General features: G+C 44.0%; 2 protein-coding genes across 2 annotated transcripts in view; one reads left to right on the forward strand and one right to left on the reverse strand.

Annotated features, from left to right (window-relative positions):
* The window catches only part of pparaa (peroxisome proliferator-activated receptor alpha a), a 94,676-nt gene that overhangs the window by 48,089 nt on the left and 18,861 nt on the right, over positions 1–27,726 (reverse strand). The window contains exon 2 of the mRNA XM_060050634.1: positions 752–1,016. Coding sequence (XP_059906617.1) covers positions 752–950 — 199 coding nt within the window. The 5' untranslated portion in view covers positions 951–1,016. The remainder of the gene's footprint in view (positions 1–751; positions 1,017–27,726) is intronic.
* Positions 10,001–13,300, forward strand: LOC132454881 (uncharacterized protein K02A2.6-like). The gene has a single exon (XM_060048428.1). The coding sequence runs from the start codon at positions 10,016–10,018 to the stop codon at positions 13,298–13,300; it is 3,285 nt and encodes a 1,094-aa protein (XP_059904411.1). The 5' UTR covers positions 10,001–10,015.

The following is a 27,726-nucleotide window of genomic DNA, read 5'->3' on the forward strand; positions in this document are numbered from 1 at the left end:
TTGGCGACAGAGCATTCTCACTCACAGCACCCAGACTCTGGAATTCCCTCCCCCAATCTGTTCGCCACTCTCCCTCACTCACAACATTCAAGTCCCACCTCAAAACATACCTCTTCACCCAAGCCTATGATCTTCCCTATCCCTAGCCACCATTACCCAACTGCCTACACTTCTACCCCCTGTTACATCTCAATAACTCTGTTTTTTCTGCCTGTGCTGTGTATGCTTGTGTTGTCCCCCCTGTCTGTAATACCCCCCCCCCCCTTCTTTGCCTGTAAATGTAAATGTGTCCTGCTTGTACTGTCCCCCTGTCTGTAATACCCCCCCCCCCCCTCTATGACTTTGTAATTTGCGACTTTGGGTATCTGAAAAGCGCAATATAAAATAAAGATATTATTATTATTATTATTATTAAATTTAATCAAACTTTAACCATTTAGCTATTTGTTTAACTCTTCACTTCATGTGTCCAACCATTTAATTATTTTTAAATGTGTGCATCCTGGTTGAAGCACCTCGCGGATTGTCATGCAAACTAGAAAAAAACCATTACCCTGGTCTGCTAAATGGCTAAAACAAAACTTCTAGGCAAATCGTTGATCACATGAAAGTTGAATGCACATGGCAATTGTTCAAAATAAAAGTAGATTTGATGAACTGATTGGAGTCCTGACGTGTTGATTACCCTACAGACACGTTTAGATCTTTAGACCATTTTCCAAGGCATAGGAGAAAGGTTGTGTCGCCTCACCCAGTATGACGGTTCTCTCCGAGCCTGGCCCAGTGCTCTGAAGGTCTGGGAGGTCCAGTGAACCCAGTGTATCATTGCTGATGGAGCGTGATATGTCCTCTAGGTCATCCAGCAGGTCTCCGTAAAGAGGGCTGCCCAGCATGGAGAACCTGAGGCGGGCAGCCGGGCTGTGCGCCTCCCCTGGGATGTCCACCATCATAGAGGGGGGCACAAGGACCCTGGGGGTGCCTGCACACACGTCAGCTAACTGGATGCATCGGCATACCTGTTGATGGACACACAGTAAGCCATTTGCAATGCTTGAGAATTGCTTCCTATAATAAGATTGGGTCAACTTCCATTGCAGGCAAGTGCGACAGGAAAAAACATTTCAGTTATCTTAATTGGCCAATTTTCATTAGAATTTTAACCATTCAGTCAATAACCAGACACTTATCTAATGCGCACAAGTTATTTCAAATAAATAGTATTAGATAGCAGATGAAGGTTACAAATCATGGCTTTGTTTCAAGTTCAATAATTTCCTTAATAGGTGGCAAACATAGGCAACATGGCAGTGTATGGCCAATGCTTCATTACAACTGCAAGTATAGGAAACACACTAATTACGTATTAGTTTGGAAACATTCAGAGGAAGCATGCTTAGAACAAGGACCAACATAAGTTGTCTGCTTCGTTATCACAATAAACAAAGAAGGCGGTTATTCAAACACTGCTGTTTCTTTCACTTAGTTATTGCATCCAGCTAGCTACCCATAGACAATATACTTAATTCCAAAATGTTTTGTGTAGTTAGGTTATGCTGCCTGGTTAGGCTGTCTCAGTTTTAGGTTAAAGGAAGGCGCCATGCATCACACAGAACAAGACCTGAACTGGAATCTTCTGACACATGTCGTCTTTCTACTAAGTGCTCTGTGGCTCGTATGCTCTGCGACCAGCATTACATTGAAGCTCTCCCGTAACCGAATAGGACACAGCACTTACTTGTGATATTGTAGTTTTGCCTATTTAAGCATTTTAAAAAAGAAACGTGTTCTTACCAATGGAACCTTTTCAGAATTTAAATTTAGAATTTAGAAAATCCAAGGTCAACTAATGTCAGCGTCATGTTATCATTAGCCTGCCCATCTAAAATATGGGATATACAGATGTAGTAATATTAATAATAAATACATTTTATTTGTAGAGCATTTACATTTGAGCATTACATTTGAAAATATCAATGTGCTGCAGAGTTTCAAAGACAAAAAATAATATAAAAGGTTGTTAAAACATATAATGCATGTACAGCAAAAGAGAAATTAGCAAAACGCTTTTTTAAAAATATAAGTCTTAAGGTTTAGTTTAAAAAAAGCTGTAGTCTGTGGGGCCTTCAGGTGGTCAGGGAGGGCGTTCCATAGTCTTGGGGCAGCAGCGGAGAAAGCCCGATCGCCCACAGTGCGGAGCTTGGTCTTAGTCAGTCTGAGGGTGTGTGTTGATGTAGAGCGAAGGGTGCATGAGGTGGTCTGGGGGTTGAGGAGCTCCTGGAGGTAGGGGGATCATGTCCGTGGATGCACTGGTGGGTGAGGAGGGAGACATTGTATTTAATTCTGAATGTGACAGGGAGCCAGTGAAGGGATTTGAGGATTGGGGTGATGTGAATATTTGTGCACGCTCATCAGGATCCTGGCAGCACTGTTTTGTATGTACTGGAGCTTCTGGATGCTCTTGCTAGAGATCCCGTTGAGGAGTGCATTGCAGAAATCCAACCTGGAGGAGACAAAGGCATGGACGAGCTTCTCTGAATCTGCCAGGGTGAGTGTAGGCCGGAGTTTGGCAATATTATGTAATAACTTGTTATAAGCAATCAAATATGTATGCAACCTCTGTTAACAACCTCTCTGATAAAGGTATGTGTACTGTATGATTGATATCTGCAGTGTAGGGGTGTGGCGGTGGTGGAGTCATCACCCAGCAAGCTACGAGCCAAGCAGTCCCTTCCCACTAAGTCATCACTGCCAGTCATGGACTGTTGGTCACGTCATCATTTAGCACTCTCGTCATTATAGAGGAGGTGGGGGGTTTATCAAGGATACCTATAGGCATACTTAGTCTATTGTAATAGGTATTCACACAGTATCTGTCGATACCTTTTATTGTCATCGATTTTTTACATAGACGACAATTACATCGATTTGACCGATAATGTGTGCATGGGTGTTGACTACGGATGTTGCAATACTCAATATAAAATGTAACCGTTCAATCCGCCATCCACGGTTAAATTCTCGCTTAAGAATTGTGGCATTGTCGGTTTTGCAAAAAAAGGAATAGATAGCTTTTAGATATGGTTCTCCGACGTCTCCGGTGCTTCCACAACAAGTAAAGACTCGTAGTGGTGGTTATCTCGGCCATGGTTGAGAAGGAATTGGGGGAAAGGAACTTTGGCTTTGACTCCCCAAAGTCCAGATTGAACAGCGACATGGGTAAGGTATCTTTTTTGCTTGCGGACTCGCGGACTCCCGCCGGTCTCCTGGAGCTGAGCTCCCGGACTTCCGCCGGAGCGGAGTCTTGAAACTTCCTGCGGTAGATCTCTGGCGCGAGATCTGGTTGGAGCTCCGGCAGGAGTTCCCGCCGGAGCTCCAGAGACCAGAGACAGTACCAGAGACATCGGAGAACCCAACGCAGTGTTTTAAGATTCATAATAACATCTGGAGGCGCACACAGCATTTGGCCGTGATATATTATATAATAATAATACATTTCATTTATAACGCATCAACTGAATGACCTCAAAGTGCTACAATGCACATGTTAAAAGGTAAAAACAACATAAAAGACTAATTTGATCAAAAAGAAAATCAGATTTTTTTTAAAAGAATCCACAGTCGCACAGTGGGTGCAGCTGAGCAGAAGGCGCGATCGCCCATAATTCGGAGCGTTGTCCTCGGAAGCTGGAGGATGTTGGCCTGTCCAGAGCGGAGATGGCGTGAGGAGGAATGGGGGGTGATGAGTTCTTTGAGGTATAGGGGAGCAGTGCCATGGAGGCACTGGTGGGACAGAAGGAAAATCTTGAATTCAATCCTGTACTGGACAGGAAGCCAGTGGAGGGGTTGAGGATGGGTGTGATGTGGCGGTACTTCCGCACCCCCATCAGGATCCTGGCAGCACAATTCTGGATGTACTGCAGCCGCTGGATGTTCTTGCTGGGGATCCTGATGAGGAGTGTGTTGCAGTAGTCCAGTCTGGAGGAGACAAAGGCGTGGACAAGTTTTTCAGAATCGGGGAGAGTGAGTATGGGGCGGAGTTTTGCAATGTTCCTGAGGTGGAAGGAGGAGGTTTTGCAAAGATGTTGAATGTGGGTCTCAAAGGTCAGGTGACGGTCCATTCTGACACTGAAGTTAGTGACTAAGGATGAGTGGTGGATGTCGTGGCCGGAGAAGCTGATGCTGGTGATAGTGGATGACCGGGTCTCGTGTGGAGTGCCAACAAGAATGGCTTCCGTTTTTGAGCTATTGTGCTGCAGGATGTTAGCCGCCATCCACAACTTTATCACCTCCAGGCAGGTGGAAAGTGTGGATAGGGCTGGAGAGGGGTTGGGTTCGTTTTTACGTAGAGTTCAGTGTCATCAGCGTAGCAGTGGAAAGATATTCCATGCCGGCTGATGACACGACCAAGGGGGAGCATGTTTAGCGTGAAGAGGGTGGGGCCAAGGACTGATCCTTGAGGGACACCACAAGTGAGAGTGCGTGTACGAAATAGCACCACCCAGGGATACATATTCTGTTCTGTCCGAGAGATATGAAGTGAACCATGCCAGGGTAGTGTTAGAGAGTCCGATGGAGTGGTGAAGGCGGTGTAGAAGGATATGGGGGTCGACGGTGTCAAATGCTGCAGAGAGGTCGGGAAGGATGAGAAGTGATGGAGAGCCAGCAGTCATCAGCAGGTCATTGGTGAACCTGACCAGGGCTGTTTCCGTACTGTGGCCAGAGCGGAAACCAGACTGGAACTTTGTTATGAGGGTGTTGTGGAGTTGGGCAGAAACTAGGGCTGGGCGATAAACCGATTTTATCGATTAATTCGAGTGTGTAGCTCACGTCGACTTGTTCAAATGAAAATCGGTTTTCTCTTCAACATCCGCAAACGCTTCCCTCTCAGCTCCCGTAGTTTGGAATGAGCTCAGCCCTCCCCCCGCACAGAGCACGCATTTACCAAAGTGATACACAAACATGGCAGCGAGTTTGACAAGTTGTATACCACAATTTATTCATATATGTATAATCTATTTTGAGGTAAACATAATTCATTTGAAATATATCTGTGTGGTTTAATAATTCGTCGATCTGTTGGTAATTCGTCGATCTTTTGGTAATGCCTCGGGGCTCCAGTAGGGGGATCGCACTCCTCTTCCTCATTCAATACAGACGAGTGAAGGAAAGAGCTGCGTGCGTGTGTGTTTTTCCTCATTCTTCTCCCGTTACTATTCCCTTTCTTAAGGTAATTATTACCGTTTGCAAAACACTGTATATTTATGACCAGTGTTGAAAGTTTGAATGTTATGTTGGCACTTTATCAGAAGTCCTCTTATCATTAGAAATATTTTATGTTTACAGAAATATTTTATTTTATATTTTATATATTTTACATTTTATGTTAGGTTACACTGTTTACAATGGCAGGGCCTGCCATAATGCTTTTTTATGTAAATCGATTTAAATCGGAAATCGGATTTTTTATGAAAAAATCGGGGATTTTTATTTTAGGCCATATCGCCCAGCCCTAGCAGAAACTACCTTTTCCAACACCTTTGATAGGAAAGGGAGGTTGGAGATGGGGCGGTAGTTGGCAGGTGCTTCGGGGTCAAGGCTGGGCTTTTTGAGTAATGGCTTGATGACAGCAGTTTTCAGAGACGTGGGGACATGGCTGAACCGGAGAGACTGATTGATGATTTTGGTGACTAATTGCAGAGGAGTGACTTTTTATCAGGGTTGAGGGAAATGGGTCCAGGTCACAGGTGGAGGGCTTCATCATCCTTAGGATGTCTTCAATCTCATGCTGAGTGATGTTGGTGAAACAGCAGAGGTGCAGAGTAGTCCCGGACGGAGGGTTGGCGGATGTGAATGGAGATGCAGGAGGGGAAATGGGGCTGGGGAGAAGAGAGAGCAGGCAGGCTGGAGAGAGGGGAGGGTGGGGAGGCTGGGGGGCTAGAGAGAGGGCAGGGCGGAGGGGCGGAGAGAAGGGAGCGGGTGTTGTCTACTTTCGATTTGAAGGAGATGAAGCTGTTGCACCCTTCCTATGTGTTGTCTGAGTGTAGGGGGGTCTGAGGTTTGAGGAGATGATTTATGGTTGAGAAAAGCTGCTTTGAGTTACCACGGCTATTGTTGATTATGTGGGAGTAGAACCGGGACCGTGTGTCAGTGAGGGACTTGCTGTAGGCCTTCTGATGTTCCCGGTCCTGAGTCCATGAAACACCGTTCAAAAACACACCCCGTTCTCTTCAGTAGTTGTAGCTCACTGGTGTACCAGGGGGCTGACCATGTGAAGGTGACGGTTCTGGGCTTGACTGGGCATGGCGGTCCAGGAGGGAGCTGAGTGATGAATTGTAGAGATCCACAGATTCAGTGACTGAAGAGGGGTTGGCAGCGGAGAGATGGAGGAGGTCATTAGTAGGGCCCTATGAAATCCAAATTTCTTTTTTTCAAGTTCCGATTTTTTTTTTTTTCAAATTCAATTTTTTCCATTTTAATTTTCATGAATTCCGTTTTTACACTTTAAGCTATTTAAATCATCAGAACAAGTGTCAAATAAGTGCGAACGAATACAATTCTTACAATTTAATCAGAAGACTACATTTATTAAAACATCAAAACATTGCACTGTTTTTAGCGCTTCAAATAAAAACATGAAATAAATAATAAAGTGCTTGTGTGTCGATTTGTGCGGGATGTGTCCGCACAAAGCGACACATCTGGTCACCCTTTTATCGACCACAAAAATAGACTAGGCCCAATTACACTGCCGGAATGTTAAGAACGAACGTTATTTCACGTTCCGAACCGGTTCAGGAACGATATGTTGGTGGCGGAACGCAAGAACGAGAACGTTAAATATACCGGTTCCGTTCGGAGCGGAACGATTGAAAAATAATTTCGTTTTCAAGCCCTGTTTACCAGTTAGTAAATGCCTGCTCACCTATCTACCCATCTATCTATCTATTATCTATCTATCTATCTATTACCTATAATCTATTCTATAAATGTAATTAAGGAAATTAAATTAACACAAGCTAGCTGGACTATGATACGCATTAAACACTCAGTTGACTAGCTAAATTCGATTAAACAATTAAATGCAATACAAATATAAAGTAAAAACAAGTGTTATCTAGCGATCCGTTATCTGTATTATATTATTTCGTCTTCGGCAACATGAGCGCGATTGAAACCTGCCTGGCAACGGACAACCCCTTACGTAATCTGTTGTCCGTTGCCTGGCAACGGACAACTGATGACGTAGGCCGGTACAATTTTCGCCCCCGGTACAATTTTAACGTGACAGAGGCGCTACGGGAGGGTTTAGCGGGGTTTGTTTACCTACGTTGCTATGGTTACCAGTCTTGTGTGTTCCACGGTTTATTAGGTATCTAAATCGCTGTCTAATCAATACTTCATTCACTGCCTCTTCCGTGGTCATTACAATATTATGAATAGACTGCGTGGAGAAAGTTAATGCTGTTACTGTAGTCGATAAAGTCTACAAATTCAACCCCCGACTGGTTGAAGGATTTCGGGTGGCTAGTTTATGATGCTAAGAACATGAAAATGTTCTGTACATTTTGTAAGGATACAGTTTCAAGTCTTCCCTCACAAGCTCGGCCAGGATGTCCAGCTACAGCGGACAACACGTTATATAGTCTAGCTTCCAAGAAAGACGTTTTGCTTTCCGTTCATTTATGTACTATGGCTGCAATGGTTGGCTACGTAATTCTTGGGTTATACTGTTAAGAGGCACCATTATTTTGAACATAAATCAATGAAAAGAATCACTGAACATAATGATAGCGCGTCTTGTGCACAATTTGTCTGTGCAAAATGAATTAATAACAACTAGGGATGGGCGTGATGAATCGATTACTCGAGTACTCCTCGTTACAAATGAACTCGGTTGGTGGACAGGCAAACCCGAGTTTGCATATACACACACAAACAAAGTTTTCTGAAGCAAATGTATACATTTTCTGTGCGGCGCCACTAACGCATGCCGTGGGCACAAAGAAAATGAAATGTATCAAATTTCTGTGTGGCGCGTTCCGTGCCGTGTGCAGGCACGCCAGAATTCAAAAAGTTAAGAGATGGCGGTTAAGGCAAAGCGCAGCGAAGAATTGAAATACTTTAAAGAAATAGCAGATCATAGGGTGAAATGTAAAATATGCCAAGTGAAATCGAGCTACCAGAGTACTACAAGTACTATGCGGCAACATATGCTCATGAAACACAACGGTGAGTTCGGGAAAGCAGACCCGCAGCAACCAAGTGTGTCGGCTATTTTCACCGCCGCAAGATGCAGCTGTAATACCGGCCGTGTAGAGAAGATCACAACGCTGAGTATTTCCATAGTCCATTTGCTGCCGTTTTATTTGCAGCTTTAAATTATTTGCAATGGTTAGGCTACTTGTTTCGTTTTTGTTTTTTTTAAACTGTTACAGGCCTTGGTTCGACGTGATTTAAATTGTGAGACGCATATTTATTTTTGTAAGGAAAATGTGTTTTGAACGTTAATAAATAACGAATACTCTATTAACTCTGACTGTTTTGATGTAGAATAAGCATTACATGTTTGGTTGGTAATATTGCCATTAATCATCAGGCCTATTCCTGCTGCAGATGCGTTGCATTCTAAAAATAGATTCGATTAAACGAGTACTCGATTGATCCTCGAGGAATTCCTTCGATCACTAATTACTAATTACGTTGCCTATTGTCAATATTTGGGTAAAATATCTTTTGAGGAGTTCAATACGATTTTAAGTTGAATTATGTTAGCCGTTTGCTGTATTGTGAGCTTGTTTGTGCTGACTGTGTGAACCAGAAAGAGATAACTAGTCCATTGCTTGTTTCCATGGCACCCAATACGTTGCAATTTAAGTAAAATTATCATTGATGACAGCGAGCAGCTGTTCGCCCACATGTAGAGCAGTAGTTAGTGTTATGTATGAAGCTGAAGGTGCTTCGTTCATGGTGACCACTAGGTGGCACCTCTGACTTGTATAAATTCCCGTGCACAATAAACCAGCCTGGCTGAAGTTGCAGAACAAGATACAATGTTTCCGTGTTGATCTCTGTATGGGCTGTGAAGGATAGTCACGTAAAAGATACAGGGAACATAACATAAATTGGCGATGAGGTGCGTAGTTCTGAAGACGTTTGACTGGTCATCAGAACAAAAGAAGAACCACGTTGGAAGCTAGCTATTGAGCTAGAGTGTATCTGTTAAGCGGTGATGAGCCAATCCTCTAACGAAGACTCCGTTATTGAAGAGAAAGCAACTGAGAGCGGACGCATCATGGCGGGAATAATTGGAAATATGGATCCCTTTGATGATACCGGTGAACAATGGGCAACGTATATTGAGCGTTTTGAACATTACATTCTGACTAATGAGATCAGAACAGCTAAGAAAGTGCCGGTGTTGTTTAGTGTGATGGGACCAAGAACTTATGGATTACTTCGCAGTTTGGTGGCTCCTGACAAGCCTGGGGAGATGGATTATGGACGTGTTGTGGAAGTATTGCAAAACCATTTCGCTCCAAGACCGCTTGTTATAGCGGAAAGATTCCGGTTCCACAAGCGAAATCAGGGGGAAGAGGAAACCGTGGCACAGTACGTTGCTGTACTGAAAAGACTTTCGGAACATTGTGAGTTCGGTGCTTATCTTGAAGACGCACTACGGGACAGATTTGTCTGTGGACTAAAGACTGAAACAGTTCAGAAGCGCCTTTTAACCGAGAAGGATCTCACTTTTCAGAAAGCAGTGGATTATGCGGTGTCGGCAGAGACAGCCACACGCGACGTGCAGCAATTAAGCAGTTCACTTAAAGTGCATGCAATAAGTGCCAACAAAGGTGATCAATGCCGCAGGTGCGGGAAAAGGAACCATGCAGATGAAGACTGCTGGTACAAAGATCGCGACTGCTACCAGTGTGGGAGGAAAGGCCATACCAAACAAATGTGTAAGAGTAGAGCCAGAAGCAGCCAAGCCAGAGAATGGAGACAGAAAGGTAATACAATGAAGCGCAGTGTGAAAGACAGAAAGAAGAGAATTCATCATGTTGATGCTAGGAATGTTAGTGAAAGTGATGAGACTAAATCTGACACTGACTCTGAGTTGGGACTTTATGCCCTGTCTGAAAAAGGGAAATATTCTAGAATCTCTGTGCTGCCTAGAGTTAATGGAAAGAAAATGGAAATGGAATTGGATACTGGGGCTGCTGTGTCTTTAATTTCTTGGGAACTGTATAAAAGCAAGTTAAGTAAATTACCTCTGCAACCCACTGAGATAATGCTTAAAACTTACACTGGAGAGCCATTGGCACCGGAAGGGGTGATCAAAGTACAAGTTAAGTTAAATAAGCAGTGTGCTGTTTTGCCTTTGTACATAGTGAAAGTTGATGCACCTCCACTGTTTGGCAGAGAGTGGCTGAGAGTTATCAAATTGAATTGGAAAGACTTGAAGACAGTGCATGCCTTTGAGCAAAGAGAGAAAGACAGCTTGAAGATGGTGTTAAAGAGACACTCAGCTGTGTTCTCTACGGAGTTAGGCACACTGAAGCAGATTAAATCCACACTGACTGTTAGACCTAACAGTATACCTAAATTCTGCCCCCCACGTAATGTGCCCTATGCACTTCGACCTCGAGTTGAAGCCGAGCTGAAGCGCCTAACTGAGCTTGGGGTGATCTCACCATTGGAGAATAGTGAGTGGGCCACACCTGTGGTGCCAGTTGTCAAGAAGGATGGCACAGTTAGACTGTGTGGCGATTTCAAGGTCACCCTCAACCAAGCTCTCTGCGTGGATAGATACCCATTACCACGCATTGAAGACATTTTTGCCTCTCTAGCAGGAGGGCAACGCTTCTGTAAGTTAGACTTGTCTAATGCATATCTGCAGATGGAGGTAGAAGAGAAGTGTAGGAAGCTGCTAACAATCTCCACACAGAAAGGGCTATTCCGCTTTAATCGCTTGCCCTTTGGAGTAGCGTCATCACCTGGCTTGTTCCAAAAGGCTATGGATCAAGTACTGCTCGGACTACCTTATACACACTGTTACCTGGACGACATCCTCATCAGTGGTCCTGATGAACAGACTCACCTCAAAGCGCTGGATTCAGTCCTAGGCAGGCTAGAGGAGTATGGCCTGCATCTCAAACAAGAGAAGTGCCAGTTTTTCCAGGAGTCTGTGGAATACTTGGGCCACATCATTGACGCAGCCGGGCTCCACAAATCACCAGAGAAAGTACGTGCTATTGTGGAAGCACCAGCACCACGTGATGTCAGCCAGCTACGTTCGTTCCTAGGAATGCTGAACTATTATGGACGCTTCATTCCTGATCTAGCCACTGTCCTTAAGCCACTAAATGAACTGCTAAACAAAGGGAAGCAATGGCAGTGGACAGTAGACTGTGAATCAGCTTTCCAGAAAGCAAAAGCACTCCTAGTATCACAGGAAGTATTAACACACTACAATCCTGAGCTGTCCCTTCGCCTTGCGTGCGATGCTTCACCATATGGGGTCGGAGCTGTGCTCTCGCACGCTATGCCTGATGGAGAGGAACGACCTATAGCTTATGCTTCACGAACACTCAGTAAGGCAGAACAAAACTATGCCCAGATAGAGAGGGAGGCGCTAGCGATAGTCTTTGGAGTTTGCAAGTTCCATCAGTACCTCTATGGTAACAAGTTTACCCTACTCACTGACCATCGCCCGCTGACCTCCATCCTGAGTCCAGTGAAAAGTACACCATCAATGGCTGCAGCCCGAATGCAGCGCTGGGCACTCCTCCTATCAGCGCATGAGTATACCATCGAATACCGAAAGGGTGCACTACATGCAAATGCAGATGGACTTTCACGCTTACCACTCTCCCACACTCATAAAGAGAAGCTAGGCGCAGTAGAGGTGTTCTACACATCTCAGTTGGACACACTACCAGTCAGTAACACCGAGATCAAACGTGAGACCCTGTCTGACTCCACTTTATCTCGTGTCCAGGAAATTGTCTCCACTGGTCGTTGTCCAGCTGCAAAGGATGCAGACGAAGAGCTGTCGCCCTATCTGTTGCGCCGGCATGATCTCACCATACAGCAGGGATGCCTCATGTGGGGTATGAGAGTGATTGTGCCTCCTAAACTGCGCCCCCGGGTTCTGAAAGAGCTCCACTCAGCACATCCAGGAGTAGTGAGGATGAAGAGCTTGGCACGCAGTTATGTGTGGTGGCCCGGCATCGACTCTCAAATTGAGCTTCACGCCAAATCCTGCCCCCCGTGTCAGAGCATACAAAAGGCACCTGGGTTAGCTCCTCTACACCCTTGGATGTGGCCATCCAGTCCTTGGGAAAGGATACATGTGGACTTTGCTGGTCCATTCGAAGGACATATGTACCTGATCACTGTGGACGCCCATTCCAAGTGGCCTGAGGTGCATATCATGGACAGCACCACAGCCAGCAAGACCATACAAGTGCTCAGGGGACTTTTCAGTCGCCATGGAATTCCGCACATCCTTGTGAGCGACAACGGACCTCAGTTCAGTTCTGAAGAATTCAGTGCCTTCCTGAAGTCCAATGGAGTCAAACACACCCGCTCAGCGCCGTACCATCCTGCTACCAATGGCTTGGCAGAGCGTTTTGTGCGCACATTCAAACAGGCCTTAAAATCATCCAAAGGCACCGGGATGGTGCAACAACGCCTTGATACGTTCCTGCTGGCATACTGCAACATCCCCCACACCACAACAACGGAAACGCCAGCCATGTTGTTCCTTGGACGCAGGCTGCGTTCTCGTCTGGATTTCCTGAAACCCAATATTGCTGGAACAGTGCACAGATCACAGGATGCCCAACAACAACGCCGCCACCAACACTCAAAGGACAGGCAGTTTGATGTTGGGGCGCCAGTCCTTGTGCGTGACTATCGGAAGGGGGAGGAGAAGTGGACACAAGGTATTGTTGTGGAAAAGACAGGTCCAGTGTCGTACAGGATAAATGCGGGAGTACCAGGGGTATGGAAACGCCATGTGGATCAGATGCTGACACGCCCCGATCCAGAGCTGCAGCAGATTGCAGTGAACCTTCCAATACCAGAGGACTTACCCCCGGGTGATATCTGCACCACACTCCACTCTAATACACCTCACACACAGGAGCCTGACTGTCACATTTCTCAGCACACACAATCTCCACACCAGTCCACTGACCCACCACAGACTGTGCTAACCGGTACTCCGGTAACAGAGACAATGAGACACTATCCTGTGAGGATTACTAAACCGCCCGTACGTTACGGTGCGGAGTGACCGCATTGTTTTATGTAATATAACGTTCTGAGATCTATTGTTTGCAGGATAAGAAGACATCCCCTCATTATTATTTGATGTAAAAAAAAAGAAAGCTATAATCTTTTCTGTTATGTTAAAGTAAATATCCTTTGTGTTGATTGACAACATATCTTAGCGGGGAGGAAATGTTATGTATGAAGCTGAAGGTGCTTCGTTCATGGTGACCACTAGGTGGCACCTCTGACTTGTATAAATTCCCGTGCACAATAAACCAGCCTGGCTGAAGTTGCAGAACAAGATACAATGTTTCCGTGTTGATCTCTGTATGGGCTGTGAAGGATAGTCACGTAAAAGATACAGGGAACATAACAGTTAGCATTTAATAAAGTTTGTTTTTGTAGTGACTATGGTTGAAGGCATCCTCCCCTGAGACGGGTTCTAATGCGGTGCACAACCCACTCAATTGTTTTCCTACACATTGCAATAAGCAAACATGTTTTGAACATGTTTAAACTTTTGTGTTCGACCCAGCGACAAACACGGATGGCAATTGCGTCTCTGGTGAATGCACCTTGACACACTCATGGTAGCTCACCTACGTAGGAATAATAGTAGGATACTACAACAATGGGTGCAGCGGGCATACGGCCGCGCCATATAAACAATTGAATAGCAATGCAAATTATGGAATAATGCGCCGAATCATGTATGAATGGTTCTTCCGATCTTAAATACAAGCAGATCATGGAAACATTTACCTTTTATTGGTTTAATAAGAGTCAAATCGAATCACCCCTGTGTCTGCATCCATTGATTAGCTCTGGCCCGCTACCTACCAGGGGTAATGAACAGTGTTACAGTAGAAAAATGTCCATAAAATTGGTGGCTGGCACGCTGTAGTGAAGAGCGGGACGATGAGATGAGAGAATGGCTTCACTGTACTGAGATAGGTATCGTAATTCTGTCTGAGAACATACAGTGCATACAGAATAGGGTATTCACAGCGCTTCACTTTTTCCCTATTCCGTAATTTTACAGCCTGGAATAAGGCTGGATTCAATTATTTTCTTTTTAAATTCTACACACAATTCCCCATGATGACAACATAACTTTTTTTTTACAAATAAAGGCCTAAAATATAATTTGTACATAAGTATTCACAGCCTTTACTTAATAATTTTATGTGGCACCTTTGGCAGCAATTACCGCCTCAAGTCTTTTGGAATATGAAGCCACAAGCTTGGCACTATCTTTCTTTTGCCAGTTTCTCCCATTCCTCTTCACAAAACCTCTCGAGCTCCATCAGGTTGGATGGGGAGCGTCGGTGCACAGCCATTTTCAGATCTCTCCAGAGATGTTCAATGGGATTCAAGTCTTGGCTCTGGTTGGGCCACTCTAGGACATTCAGAGTAGGGATCGACCGATTATCGGCCCTTCGGCATTTTGACGCATATCGGCATCAGCCTTTTTTCTTGATCCGACGGCTGATAAGAGATCAATTTAAAACTGGGTTATTTTGGCTCTGATGCAACTGCGCCTCTCTGTCTGCTGTCACTACGCTGTCTCCAGCATTGTCCCACCCACAGCACCATCTGATTGGTTACACGCTCTGGTTACACGCAGAGCCACGACGGGTAACAGCCAATCAGCAGTGAAAGCTGTGCATGCACAGTGCTCACACACACGGCAGAGAGGAGAAAAGGTTTTGTCTTCAAAGTTATGAGTGATGCTGGACTCCCGAACCTTCCGTTGGTCGCCACACCCTCCAGCTGGATGTTAACGAGGGGCTTTTGGCTCAGATTGTTGAGCCAAAGTGTTGCGGATGCGGTGACAGTGGCACATAGAACAGTTGTCATTTTAAACATTTCGCCCTAGCGTACTCCCGTCTGGAGGATATACAATTACAGCTCAATCGGCCAATAAGACTCCAACGTGCAGACTCGTTGGAATAGCACGTACTACAGTCTCTCATCGGGCAGAAAAGGGCCCTAGGAATATTAGGGTCTGAATACAAGCTCCCCGACAATCTCACTTACCAGTGGGCACCTCTGGAAAAGACTGTCCTGAATTGACCCAAAAATGTTGTTTCTCTAATGCATTGGCATTAGATTTGATTCCTGTTGTGACTTTGACTGACTAATGAAAAGGACGAAGACAATGGCATGAAGACGATGAAGGGAACGTTAGCTGCAGTCGTCAAAAGACGCTTCACGGATTAAAAAAAAGAAAAAAAGAAAAACACTCCTCTGCATTGCAACTGTACTGGATCAAAGGAAAAGTGTATTTCTTACTCTTTTTTGTGTGGCTGTGTGTTTTAATTGTGGGAGTGTGTGTGTGCGTGTGTGCGTGCTGTTACGTATTTTAAGAACCTGAGCTACCCACACATAGCCCCTAGGAAGCAGGACCAAACATATAAGCCGTAAATACTATACATAGCCACAAGGGGAGCAGGGCCTTACTGAAGGCTGCAATAGCTGCTCTATCCACAGAAGGCAGCACCACAGACAAGTGAGGAAGCCGAGGGTAATACGTCACACCGGCTCCGCCCACTCCTTCCAGGCCATGCGGATCCTACCATAACAGTCAACATCGAGCCAAAGCTCTTCAGAATCTCCTGGCAGCGAGCAGACAAGGGGTTAATGTTTTTGATCAGCTGGGAGACGCTCAGCACGTGCTAGACACGCTTCCACCTCCTTTTGCTCCGTAGTTTACCATACCGAAATACTTTACAAATAAAGTGTCTTAAAAGCTATCCTGAATTGGAACCCTTTCTTGGAAGAACTCAGCAAAATTGGTGACCCTGCCGTTCTTGGAAAGCACCAGGACCGAGACTCGAAGCACGCAGCCATCGGGACGCAATACAAGCTATTTGCAGGCGCCACTGAAAGGTAAACAGAACCTGTTGTCGATGACTAAACTCTGTAATAGTTAGAATAGAAACATTTAGGTGAATTGCTTGTGGTGCCTCCGTCTGGTTGCGGAGCTCCGTGGTCTCGGCCCTCGGGTTGAAATTCATAACAGCCGGTTAGTTGGACGGCCGCGGATACGCTAACAGATTAAATTAAATAATTATATTCAAGGAGCAAAGGGCCAGGAGTGTGTTTTTATGGGACTGTAGATAGAAGTATCCACTCCCGTCTAGATCTAATGTTTGTACCGTGTTAGAGACGTATTACATGCGGTTTAATTGTTAAATGGAGAATGTACTGAAGTTAAGCCGGTACTCGCCATAGGTATTATTTATAACTGACCACAAACGTTTAAAACAGTCACGGAGCGGTGAGGACAGGTCAGGTATAGACTTTACTCTAGCTTAGTTGCATATTCTACCAGTGGCTTGGGCTTTGTTTGCCCTGGAGTTCGAATGGGATTGGTTCCTCCCGGCAAGGTTCATGTGATAATCACATTGTGCAATTTTGTTTAGAGTAATGACCCATCCGTAGAGGCAAACTTGCGCAGTTTTAACCCAACTGCTTTGCATGCTTCGCTAACCCGCCGTGGAAACAAACTTGCCGGAATCTCATACTTCTTACAGAGATCCAATACAGTGCGTTTGACCAATACTATCTGGGTCAAATTGCGACGCACTTTGCTTGTTCTGCGAATATTGAGTGTGACACGTGGTGTCAGGGCTTAAAGAGACGGCACGTCTTGCAGACCTGCAAACTCCTCAGAGGAAAAAAGGTGACAGTGTCAGGGGGGGGGGGGGGGGGGGGGGGGGGGGGTTTATTGTAATATGCAAATGACACTAGTCTGAGCGTGACTTAACAAAACTCGGCATACTTTATCAAAAATCAATGTCTAAACATCCTTGAGGCTTATAAAAAATATTTTATTTACAACTGTCACAATTCTTTTTTTTGTCTCTTAGCCTGTGGGGTGTTCCACAAAGCCGGTTTTATCACATAACCGGGTAAGTTAACCCCGGATTTGCTGTAACCCTAGGTTTTCCGTTCCAAAAGGATCACGGTATGTTAGTTGCTATAGAAACATATGCTCTGAATCAAACCTGGTCGGAGCAGGTTTTGCGCAGGTTAAGTTTGAAACATAACCCGGTTTTGGGTATTTAAACCCGCGTTCACCGCAGATTTCATGTGTTCTCAATGGCATGCCCTTTTGATGAGAGAACTGCTGATATCGGAGCGCAAATTATACGTGCAATCCACCGGGAGCGATTGATAAGACCACGGCTCGACATCTTGGCATATCAAAGGACTTTTTGCTGGAGTGGAGAGATAGGCCTATAGATTCTCGCGCAAATCTTTAATATATTTAAATAGCCTTACATAGCCAACACTACCAATCGAGGACCTGGCCTCAGTTCACTCCAGACTATTTGCGTAGCCCTCCGTTTTTTGCAAAAGGTAGTTTTATCTAGGCTATAATGTTGGAGAAGCTGAGCACATCTCAGTCCTTTCAGATGACCCATCCAAGATTTGTATCGGCCTCCTATCATACAAAGAGCAATATTGTCGAGTACTATGCCGAGAGGCACTTACAACACAAAGTATAAAATAGTCCTCAGTGGAGGACTATTTTATACTATAGTCTCTCTTTGATACTATAGTCTCCAGTGGACTTGCATCCACTGGAGAATGTTTGATCGTTACACGCACTAATCCATCTTGATCTGTGAAGTTGATGAATTGTCACTTTTAGGTTTTCTACCCAGTTACCAAAAAAATAAACATTTGGAATAGTATGCGCTGTGGCAAGCACATGGTTTGCATGTGTTACTTCGAAGGCAAAAAATATAGAAAATACAAGAAAACACAAAAACCTACATTCAACCAGTGGGGTATGGCCCCTGACTCTCTGAGGAGGTATACCTCCAGGTACCCCCTCCATGCCAGGGCGCCCCGAATTTATGTTTATTAACAGCTCCTCCACCGGGGTCAAGACAATTTGAGGGCCAGATCCAGTCTGCCGACTGTCGGCCTTTTCACGATTGGCTTAAAAAAATGGCTTATTTAAATTTATACCAATACGATGGTGGGAAAAGCTTACCAGTTTGTATGTTTTGTATACTTCATTTTTATACTTGATCCGATGACCGCTTGGAAGCCATCGGAGTACATATTTTTTTAGAATAAAGGGGTTATGTGGAAGGATCTTTAAGAATGCTTAACTGGGATATTTATATATTCATGGCTGAAATATTAAGGATCATGCTTTTGACGTGTAACTAACGCATTTACGCGGCCTGCGATCCGCTGCCAGGCTTTCGTTCTCCGGGTTGCAGAGGCTTTAGCGTTCCCTTTTCTTGTGATAATGTCCTTCTCCTCGTCATAGCTCTCCAGGGGAACCTGAAGTTCCATTTCATTGAAATAAGCGGCCCGTTTCGCCATTTCGATCAGGGTTTCCATGATCCATACATCACGTCTTTTTAGGTTTGGCGTGGACGCGCACAACCCTGTGTTAACCAACCCCGAGTTGATTGAACTAATGCATAACCGCTGCTGTGGAACCGAAAACTCTGGGTTAGTCGGCACAGGGTAAATCAACCCTAGAGTCAGCGTTAACTCAGTGTTTGTTAAACCTCCGTTCGTGGAACACCCCTCTGGGACGAGTGTTTCGCAAGCTCTCTTGCGTTGTTTGGCCGCATGCATGCGCATGCGGATGCGCATGCGCGGTAGCCAGGCGACCGTCTCATCCAATGGCGAGCTCAGTTGGGCGCTGTGTGCTTCAAGATCCGAATGGCCCAGAGAAATGACAACTATAAGAAAGATTCTGAGAGCAAGTGCTGAGATTCCGATTGCCCAGAGAAATGTCAATTATAAGAATGATCCAATAATTTTTCGCAATTCTGGACCCCCCCCCCCCCCTCCCCAAAACAAAACTCTCCGGTTCTACACGATTCACGTGGAATGACCAAATTGACCAAGAAAACGGCGATTGTCGCCGAAAAGCGACAAGTTTGCAGCTTTGGTCTTGATGACGTGGGTTTTCTTTTGTTACAAAACGCCTGCGCCATCTTTGTAGTCAGGCCTTTTTGTTAAGACAATAACGCCATCTTGCTTTGTGTAGGACCGCTTGGTCTGGCATGGAACAAGAGCAGCGGGGGGGCCCAGCTAAAGTGTTACATTCTCTCTCCCTCTCTCTCTCTCTACCTCTCTTTCTCTCTCTCTCTCTCTCTCTCTCTCTCTCTCTCTCTCTCTCTTTCTCTTTCTCTGAAAAGGTGATTGACGCATTTAGTTATTCCCTTTTGTTCATACCACCGTTCCATCTTGTGGTTTTGATTTCCTATAATTCTATTCTGCAAATCGGTAGAGGCCATCTTGTCTTTTGTTAAGACTGCATGGTCTCTGAACTGGACAGTAGCTCTCTCTCTCGCTCTCTCTCTCCACGCACACACTTTTTGGAAGGCATCTAGTGCCGTCTTGTGGCCTGGGTGCTCCTGACTGTTCGGTAAGGCAGTGGTCGCCTGCACAGCGGGACCCCCGGGGTGTGCTCGCTCGCCTCTCTCTCTCTCTCTCTCTCTCTCTCTCTCTCTCTCTCTCTCTCTCTCTCTCTCTCTCTCTCCTCTCTCTCTCTCTCTCTCTCTCTCTCTCTCTCTCTCTCTCTCTCTCTCTCTCCTCTTCTCTCTCTCTCTCTCTCTCTCTCTCTCTCTCTCTCTCTCTCTTCTCTCTCTCTCTCTCTCTCTCTCTCTCTCTCTCTCTCTCTCTCTCTCTCTCTCTCTCTTCCCTTAAAGATTCAAATGATAATGATGTGATGGCAGCTACTTATTCAGCCAATGGCGCAAGTATAATTGTCACATTTCACTAGTCAATAGCTGGAGGTATATTGTATATTTCATTCCAATATTTGGAGGTATTATATTGTATATTTCATTCCAATATTTGAGGTATTTAGTTTGACTTTGATTAAATATCAATATTTAGATCATAACTACAGTTTCTGCACGCGCATTGAGTGCCCTCATCCTCTACGTCTCATTAAATCCATAGAAATAAGTTGGAAACCATCGGTAATGACACTAGTTTCTGAGCACATAATGTTTTGGCTATATTTTTACAAATAAAGCATTCAACATCTTTGGGAGAATAATATTTATGTATACATGTGGAAATATCTGTAAATCCACTTTGTGTATGAACAGACATATTACTTTTGGGCATCATACGAGAATGTTGTGCCACAATTTCAAGATGAAATATTAATATTGAAAAGTAATTAACGTTATACAATCTAGTAACTCTCTTCCTCTTACTTCCTCTCTTCCTCTTCCTCTCTCTTTCTCTCTCTCTGTCTGTCTGCCTGCCTGCCTGTCTGAAGGTAGCCCCCCCCCCCACCCCACACAGAGTGGCTTTGTATTTCATGCCCCACTCCTGAGTGGTTTACTCGTTGTTAACGATGGTTCTTGGTACTGGATGAGGTGAAGTCCTCCACTATCGGTCTCTGTAGATCGGGCCACAACAGAACATCAACGAGAGTTCCAATCCTTACTATCTTTTCACTTCTCCCATCCTTCTGAACTTTCCTGAGGCGGTCTGTGTTCCTAAGCAGTAGCTCCATAGCGGACGTTCAGAGTAAATAAACCATCTTATCTGCTGATCCCTAGACTGCATGCTTACATTTTACATTCAAGTCTGTTGGTATTTTGTTATTAAAGACGATGAATTATTAATGTACGAGTCCCTCCTAACCCCTTACGCTCGTAAAGTACCCACCACCCCCCTCCAGGCCCAGTCTAACACCCCTCTCCCCTCCCTCCGATCCCCCTTCGTGGATCTCCTCCTCCTCTCCTCTTCATCTATCCTAGTAAACCCCACCCTTCCCACGACACATCTCTCTCTCTGTCGCTATTTTTACCAACGATAACTTCTATTTGTAGTTCCCTTTATCATCCAAGGATCTCATAGGGCTATCTGTGTACATATAAATGTACACACAGTGCAGAGACAGTGTACTGAGAACACAAATTGCGGTTAAGTGGTAGCCTTATGCCATAAGATACCACAGATTTCAGCCGGACAGATAGAACTCAGAGAAGTTTCTGTTGTCGGCTGATACGTATGTAGTTTGCCCCGCCGCCATATTTGTAGTTCTTGGTAGTGAATCCAACGCCCCCCTCTCCCCTCCCTCCGAACCCCCTTCGTGGATCTCTTCCTCGTCTCCTCTACATCCATCTTAGTGAACCCCCGACCACCACTCTTCCTCCCGCCAAACCCTCCTCGTAAACACCCCCCCCCACGACACCTCTCTCTCTCTCTCTGTGGCTGTTTTTACCAACGATAACTTCTGTTTGTAGTTCCCCTTTTCATCCGAGGATCTCATAGGACTATCTGTGTATATATAAATGTACACACAGCGCGGAGAAAGAGTGTACTGAGAGCGCAAATTGCGGTTAAGTGGTAGCCTTATGCCATAAGGTACCACAGATTTCAGCCGGACAGATAGAACTCAGAGAAGTTTATTTTATCGGCTGATACGTGTGTAGTTTGCCCCGCCACCATATTTGTAGTTCTTGGTAGTGCCCCCTACTCGTTAACACGAGAGTATTCCCAATTCCATCTCAGCATCTCCAACTGTACCACAAGAATATAACTATTATAAGTCCCAACTGGACGACCCCCTGCTTTCCAAGAAGCCGACTACTACTGTTTTCCACCCATCCAGCTCAAGAATCCCCTTAATTGTCTGCCCCCACCAGGCGAGACCAAGTTTGCCTTGCAACAATAGGGTAACCCATTGAACAGCCGTTCAAAACCCCTCTGGACTTTAACATTCATACAGGAACAGAGGGATCTCATACATTTCTATACACCCCCTATGCCACATCAACTTGATAGACAAAGACCTGTTGATTTCCCTGCAGATCACACAGACCTGCAACTTAAAGAGGAACCTAGTCTGTACCTTCAAACGCTCTCTTCCACAGACTCCCTTATTCATATTGCTGAAAGAAGGAGGCTAAACCCCTTCCTATTGTCAGTTAAATTGAAGTATTTTCTTATTGTTCTTTCTCCCCCTTGCCCCCTTCCTCCAAACACTTGGCCATGTGTTGGGACCAAAAAGTACATTTAGTGTATTTGTCTGTGTGTGTGTCTGGGTGCTGAAATACGGGGAGCCAGTCCCTTGTTAATATCGGCAGAACACGCAAGTATTTGTGTAGGTTGTAATCACTGTTTTTTGATTCACCAACATTAATAGTTTAAACAAACTGTAAATGTTTACATTTGTACTAAATTTGTTCTTTCTCTTCAGGCCTTTCCAACACGAGCAGTGATGGATGCCCAGCATTCATCATTTTAATTGTTTACATCACTACAAATATTCTCTCATTACAGGTTGCCCAACACACATCATTTTACTTCTGTGCATTGATCTTAATTCTCTCTCTCTTCAGGAAATGGCAGTATAAGCAGGAACGAATGCCTAACACTCACAGTCAAGATGTTTATCCAGGTTGCTGAGCCCTTCTGTCTATTTTCATGCGTTTTGTGTGGCAAGACAGGAGTAAAATAGTCACTGGTTGTGTCATTAGAGAACCAGGATGGTTCAAATAGACACAGGGTTCAACTGCTAAAATAATATGTCTAATTAATAAATGGTGCACATGGTTTTAAACGGTGCACAAGGAGGGAGTTAGCTCAACTGCTGTAGCAACAATTACAATACATTTTTTGCAAATATTAAATCTAAATGGGTAAAATTCTGCACTAATCAGCTACTACATACGAATAAACTGTATAACACTGCGTGAGATGTTCAAAGGTCAACTATTGCTTCCATTGGAGCGATTGCAATAGATATAATATCGTACCACCAATATGCACGCATTATCTTGTTTTCAATAATTAGGGAAGCCGAATTCCAGAACCAAAAGAGGACCTACCAAAAGAAACCGACCCAGGGGTCTTACATCAAAGCAGATCCCTGTACAAGAGTTACACGGTGATCTTAAGATAGGGATAATAATCTAAACTCCACATCATGAACGGTTAGCCTTTAAAGTTGTCCATAGCATGCATACCGCTCGTCCACAGAAGTCTGTGGATTATCCGGGCCTGGGGATTCTTATTAGAAGAGTTCTGGGATAACCTCCCTAGAGTGGAAGAGTCCCCCCCAATAGAGGATCCTGAGGACAAGCGGTAGAAATGCATAGTTCAACAGACCTGACGAGGTCCGTGTACAAAAATAAGAAAGAATAAAATATATATTTCCTTACAAATTATGAAAATAACAACATTTCAGTAAAACTTCACGTCATCTATGGTTAATAATTGGCAATATATTTATCAAAATATAAAATGAAAACAAATGGTGGATACATATACCATGGCTGAATGTCCTCTCGTGTGTGTCAGAGCCACCAAGATAATGGAGGTTACTCGACTGTTACATACACGAGGGGATATTGAAAGCATACCACAGATAAAATGATAAGATAATTAGAAAATGGTTCATTATAATTAACTTACAATAACATTTGTTTCAACCGATAACTTCTGAATTTTTCTTTTAGGTTCAGTTTTTGCTTTGTTTATAGAATATCACCCTATATTTAATACCCAGATGTGCATAATTGTTGTGAGTTCGGATGACTCTTATTCTACCTAGTTTAGACAGTTTTGATTGACCGAGCTCAAGATTCACCAGGTGTCACAGACGTAGGATTGTGGAACTCCTTGGGAGCCCCCGAGCCACGCGTCAACTGACTAATCGTTCCTGCGGGTTCTGGAGTGGTGACGGTGGAGCTAATGGGGAGGCTCCGGGAGAGTTGGCAATCACGGGCTCACACGTGAAGAATCGAGTAAGTCAGGATCAGAAAGTTGAATTAATATATCGATTTGATGTTGACCAACAAAAAACTTGATAATTATAATAATAAATACTGTTCATGTCATGGTATAGTTAGGTCTGGGACCTGCGTAGCTAAAAAAACTGTTTTGGAAATAGTAATGGACGTGTCCGGGACATGTATAGCTATAAATAAGTAAAGATAAAACTGGGTTTTACTTTACTTCACTTTGCTAAGGCATATGCACGTTTGATGTGGTATGCAAAAGGTAGCGCAATAGGATGTTGTGCAGAGAATAAGGCGTATGCACGTTTGATGTGGTATGCGATGTACATAGGAGTGAATCAAAGTGTGGACAACATCAAATGCGAGCAATACGTAGAATAAATGAAGATTAGGTCATCCAATATACAGTTAGTGTAGGACAATCGGGTAGTATAATGAAGGTAACTGTTAGAACCAGATGCGGTTAACACAGAAGTCATATTGAACATGCAAATTTTAACATTGTTATTTCCCTTTTACATCTTTTTGGGTTATAGATAAGAAATGGATTAGTGATACATCTGCTGGGAAGGGACAATATAGGCTATGGTAGTGCTGGGCGATATGGCTGAAAACTGTATCACGATATGAGTGTTTCATATCGGTCGATATCGATAATTATCGATAATTTGTATGACCTATTTAAAATAAGGACCAGGAGATAAATATCCTTTTTTTTTTTTACTATTATGCTTTTTCGACTTTTATGACCTATAAACGTTGTTATAATGATTGATAGTCATGTTTAACCATACCAAAGTTTCAAATAATGACGTACATGCATTTCGACGTATTCCCTGCTGACAGTCTGGGGTGGCTGTGCAGAGCGCTAAACACTCGGGACAACGTTTGCGTTTCACTTCTTCACATTTCCGGGAAATCATCTACGTAGAGGCACTCCTGCCGCGCCCCCATATGCCAAATCTGCCTGGGCGCGCGCTTCAAGGAAGGTAACCAATCACAACGGAGTTGGTTTGGCAGGAGGGGGGCGAGGGGGCGAAGGACGAAACCGAGCGTTGACAGAGAATGCTGAAAGCGCCCAGATGAGAGGAAGAGTTTCCCGAAAATCTACATCGTTTTTTGGTTGTAGGCAGACAATGGAAATGAATGTCAACAACACAGCCATGGAAAACACTCAAATAAATACCATCCCGATGAAAACTTAACAATTATCAATAATAAAGTGCTTAACAAAAATTAAGTGTTACAAAAACATGTGCAAAGTGTAAAATGTAAACATATAGAAACCCTAGACCCGAGAATAACTATCGACTATATATTTTTTACTGCAAGTTCAGTGCAAAAAAGTTCACCCTCTGGTGAATAACATTTATTTTTTTAAATATATGCAGTGTTTAGTAAACATAGAAGAAATTCAAGTAAAACTGAGGTAGACTTAACCTTTACATCTGTAACATCTAAACTATTCATTTTATTGAAAAACAAATCAAAGAGGCATTCGCAAGGACAGCTACGTGTCTGGTCCCGTTTTCCAACAGCTGGCGTAGCCACGACAACAAGCGACGCATTCGGCTGGTCACCAGTTAACACGGTCACGAGTTGAACTGAAACACCGGGCTTCTCACCGGTAGAGCGGAAGCATATCCTTATCCATATCTATGTGATATGCCACTGCCTGGGTTATGTCTTTGTAGCCTTTGGATGTTTTGTCATAAGGCACTGATGCCGAGTACCTCTGTTCTGCCTTCCGTAAGAAATGTATTCTTTCCTTAGTTTGTTAAATACTGCCACCCTGTGGTCAAATTGTGATATTGACGACGCTATAAACAACCGCGAACCTACTTCCGGTTCTCTTCTTGATTCACTCGACAAAGAAAGACCACGCCGTACTATCAATCCCGCAAACTATCAAATACGTTTGAACTATATAAATGATTTGTCTGTAAGTTAAAATCAGATCACTTCATACGAGTTTGTGTTCAGATTTTATGTTAAGATTCTGATCGAGTTAAAGTGTAAAATGTAATCTGTATCTGTTAGCAATACTAGCTCTCGGATTCCCGTGTGTTAGTAATGATGCAAGACATCTAAACGTATATATGTTTTTATTTCTGTATTTGTTACAGTTCTACAAAAACAAAGTTATGAAGAAACTAACATCCGATAAAGAAACAAGAAAAGCAAGCCTTGTGTACCGGATTCCACTTCTTTGTAAATACTGTTAACTAGCTGTCTAGTTTTAACTGGAACACATTACGAGGGCAGCATAACCTCTCCATGGTGGTCTGCTGCTGCTTTTGCGGCGTTGTATTTGCAGATGTTGTTGGCCGTTTTTTTTATACGGCTGTGCTCCAAAGGGTGAGAGCGGCTACGGTGGTAAAATACTTTTGTTGTACTCCCAGCCTTGCCGGGGACTATGGTCTTGCATAATTTACAGACATTAGTCTGACTACGGTCTGACTTGTAAAATCCAAAAGAACTGCCATACTGGCGAGCTGACATTTCCATTTTTATCGACTATTTCCTCGCTCGTTGCGGTACTCATCTTTCACATCCCACAGCACGCTGTTTCTGTGAACACGAGACAATGAGATGGCGCAACCAAACTTGATACTGTTACATGATTGGCTATTAGCATGTCAGATACGTTGCTGGTGCGTTGCGAACCGACTCGGATCTCGGATCTGACGCCATGCCCACACTTCAAGCTTATTATTTCGCTCGGTCGAAGCTGTTGTCACGGTAGCATTGGCAGAGTACCAGGCGCTCCAAAATAGGTAGGCTATAGGCCATAGGCAGAGATACGGACGCAGTAAGGTATTGCAGTAATACGAGTGATTGAAATGGCCATTTAAACCACCAAAGCGGTCCAAGCACTATGAAAACAGTTCATGCTTCAAGTCACACTGGGCGCAGCCATCTTGAATAGTTCAACCAACGTTGCTTCGCAACCTCTGGTTCAAAGCGGAGCTAGAAGTAGACTTTTTGCTCCGGTTTCTTACGAGGAATAAAAATAATAAAAAATAATATCGAAACGTTCTATCGAACACATTTTCTATTGATATTGATTACGTATCTATCGCGATACATATCGGTATCGTTTTATTGCCCAGCCCTAGGCTATGGTTCTCAATTTAGATTCAAAAGTAGTGGGTTCACCTTTCAAATGCCACTGCTACTGCTGTAACGCTTTGATACAACGTCAGCGTTTCATAGTCTGATATTTTTTTACTCTGATAAGTTACGGCACACAGGTATACTGACTCATGAAACATTTACGGTTTACTGCATTTGACAACAGCGTGGTCTCAAGACGGCTGCATAGACCCACTACTATCGACCTTTGGTTTTGTATGTACTGGTCTTCATTTCTCTTCACAATAGATTGGTTTATGTACAGATGATTAAGGAAAGGAACTTCAGCTTAATTGCACTACACCGTTGTTAGGATTGGTTGTCATTTAATGTGCATGGCTGAAGCATGCGCAAGGAGGGATGTAGTGTGAATATTAAATCAAGGTGGATACCGTAAATCAAAATTTTTAAAATAGAACTGTCATGCCAAGGTTGAAATCAGCTCAGAATAAGGAATGGGACACTCAAAACAAAAATTTTAAATCTGTACAAGCACTAAATAGAATTGGTTAGATCAGGGGTTTTCAAAGTGTGAGAGAGTGAGCCCCCCCTCAGAGAA

This window comes from Gadus macrocephalus, chromosome 4 (assembly GCF_031168955.1).
Source record: "Gadus macrocephalus chromosome 4, ASM3116895v1".
In the NCBI taxonomy this organism is placed as follows: domain Eukaryota; kingdom Metazoa; phylum Chordata; class Actinopteri; order Gadiformes; family Gadidae; genus Gadus; species Gadus macrocephalus.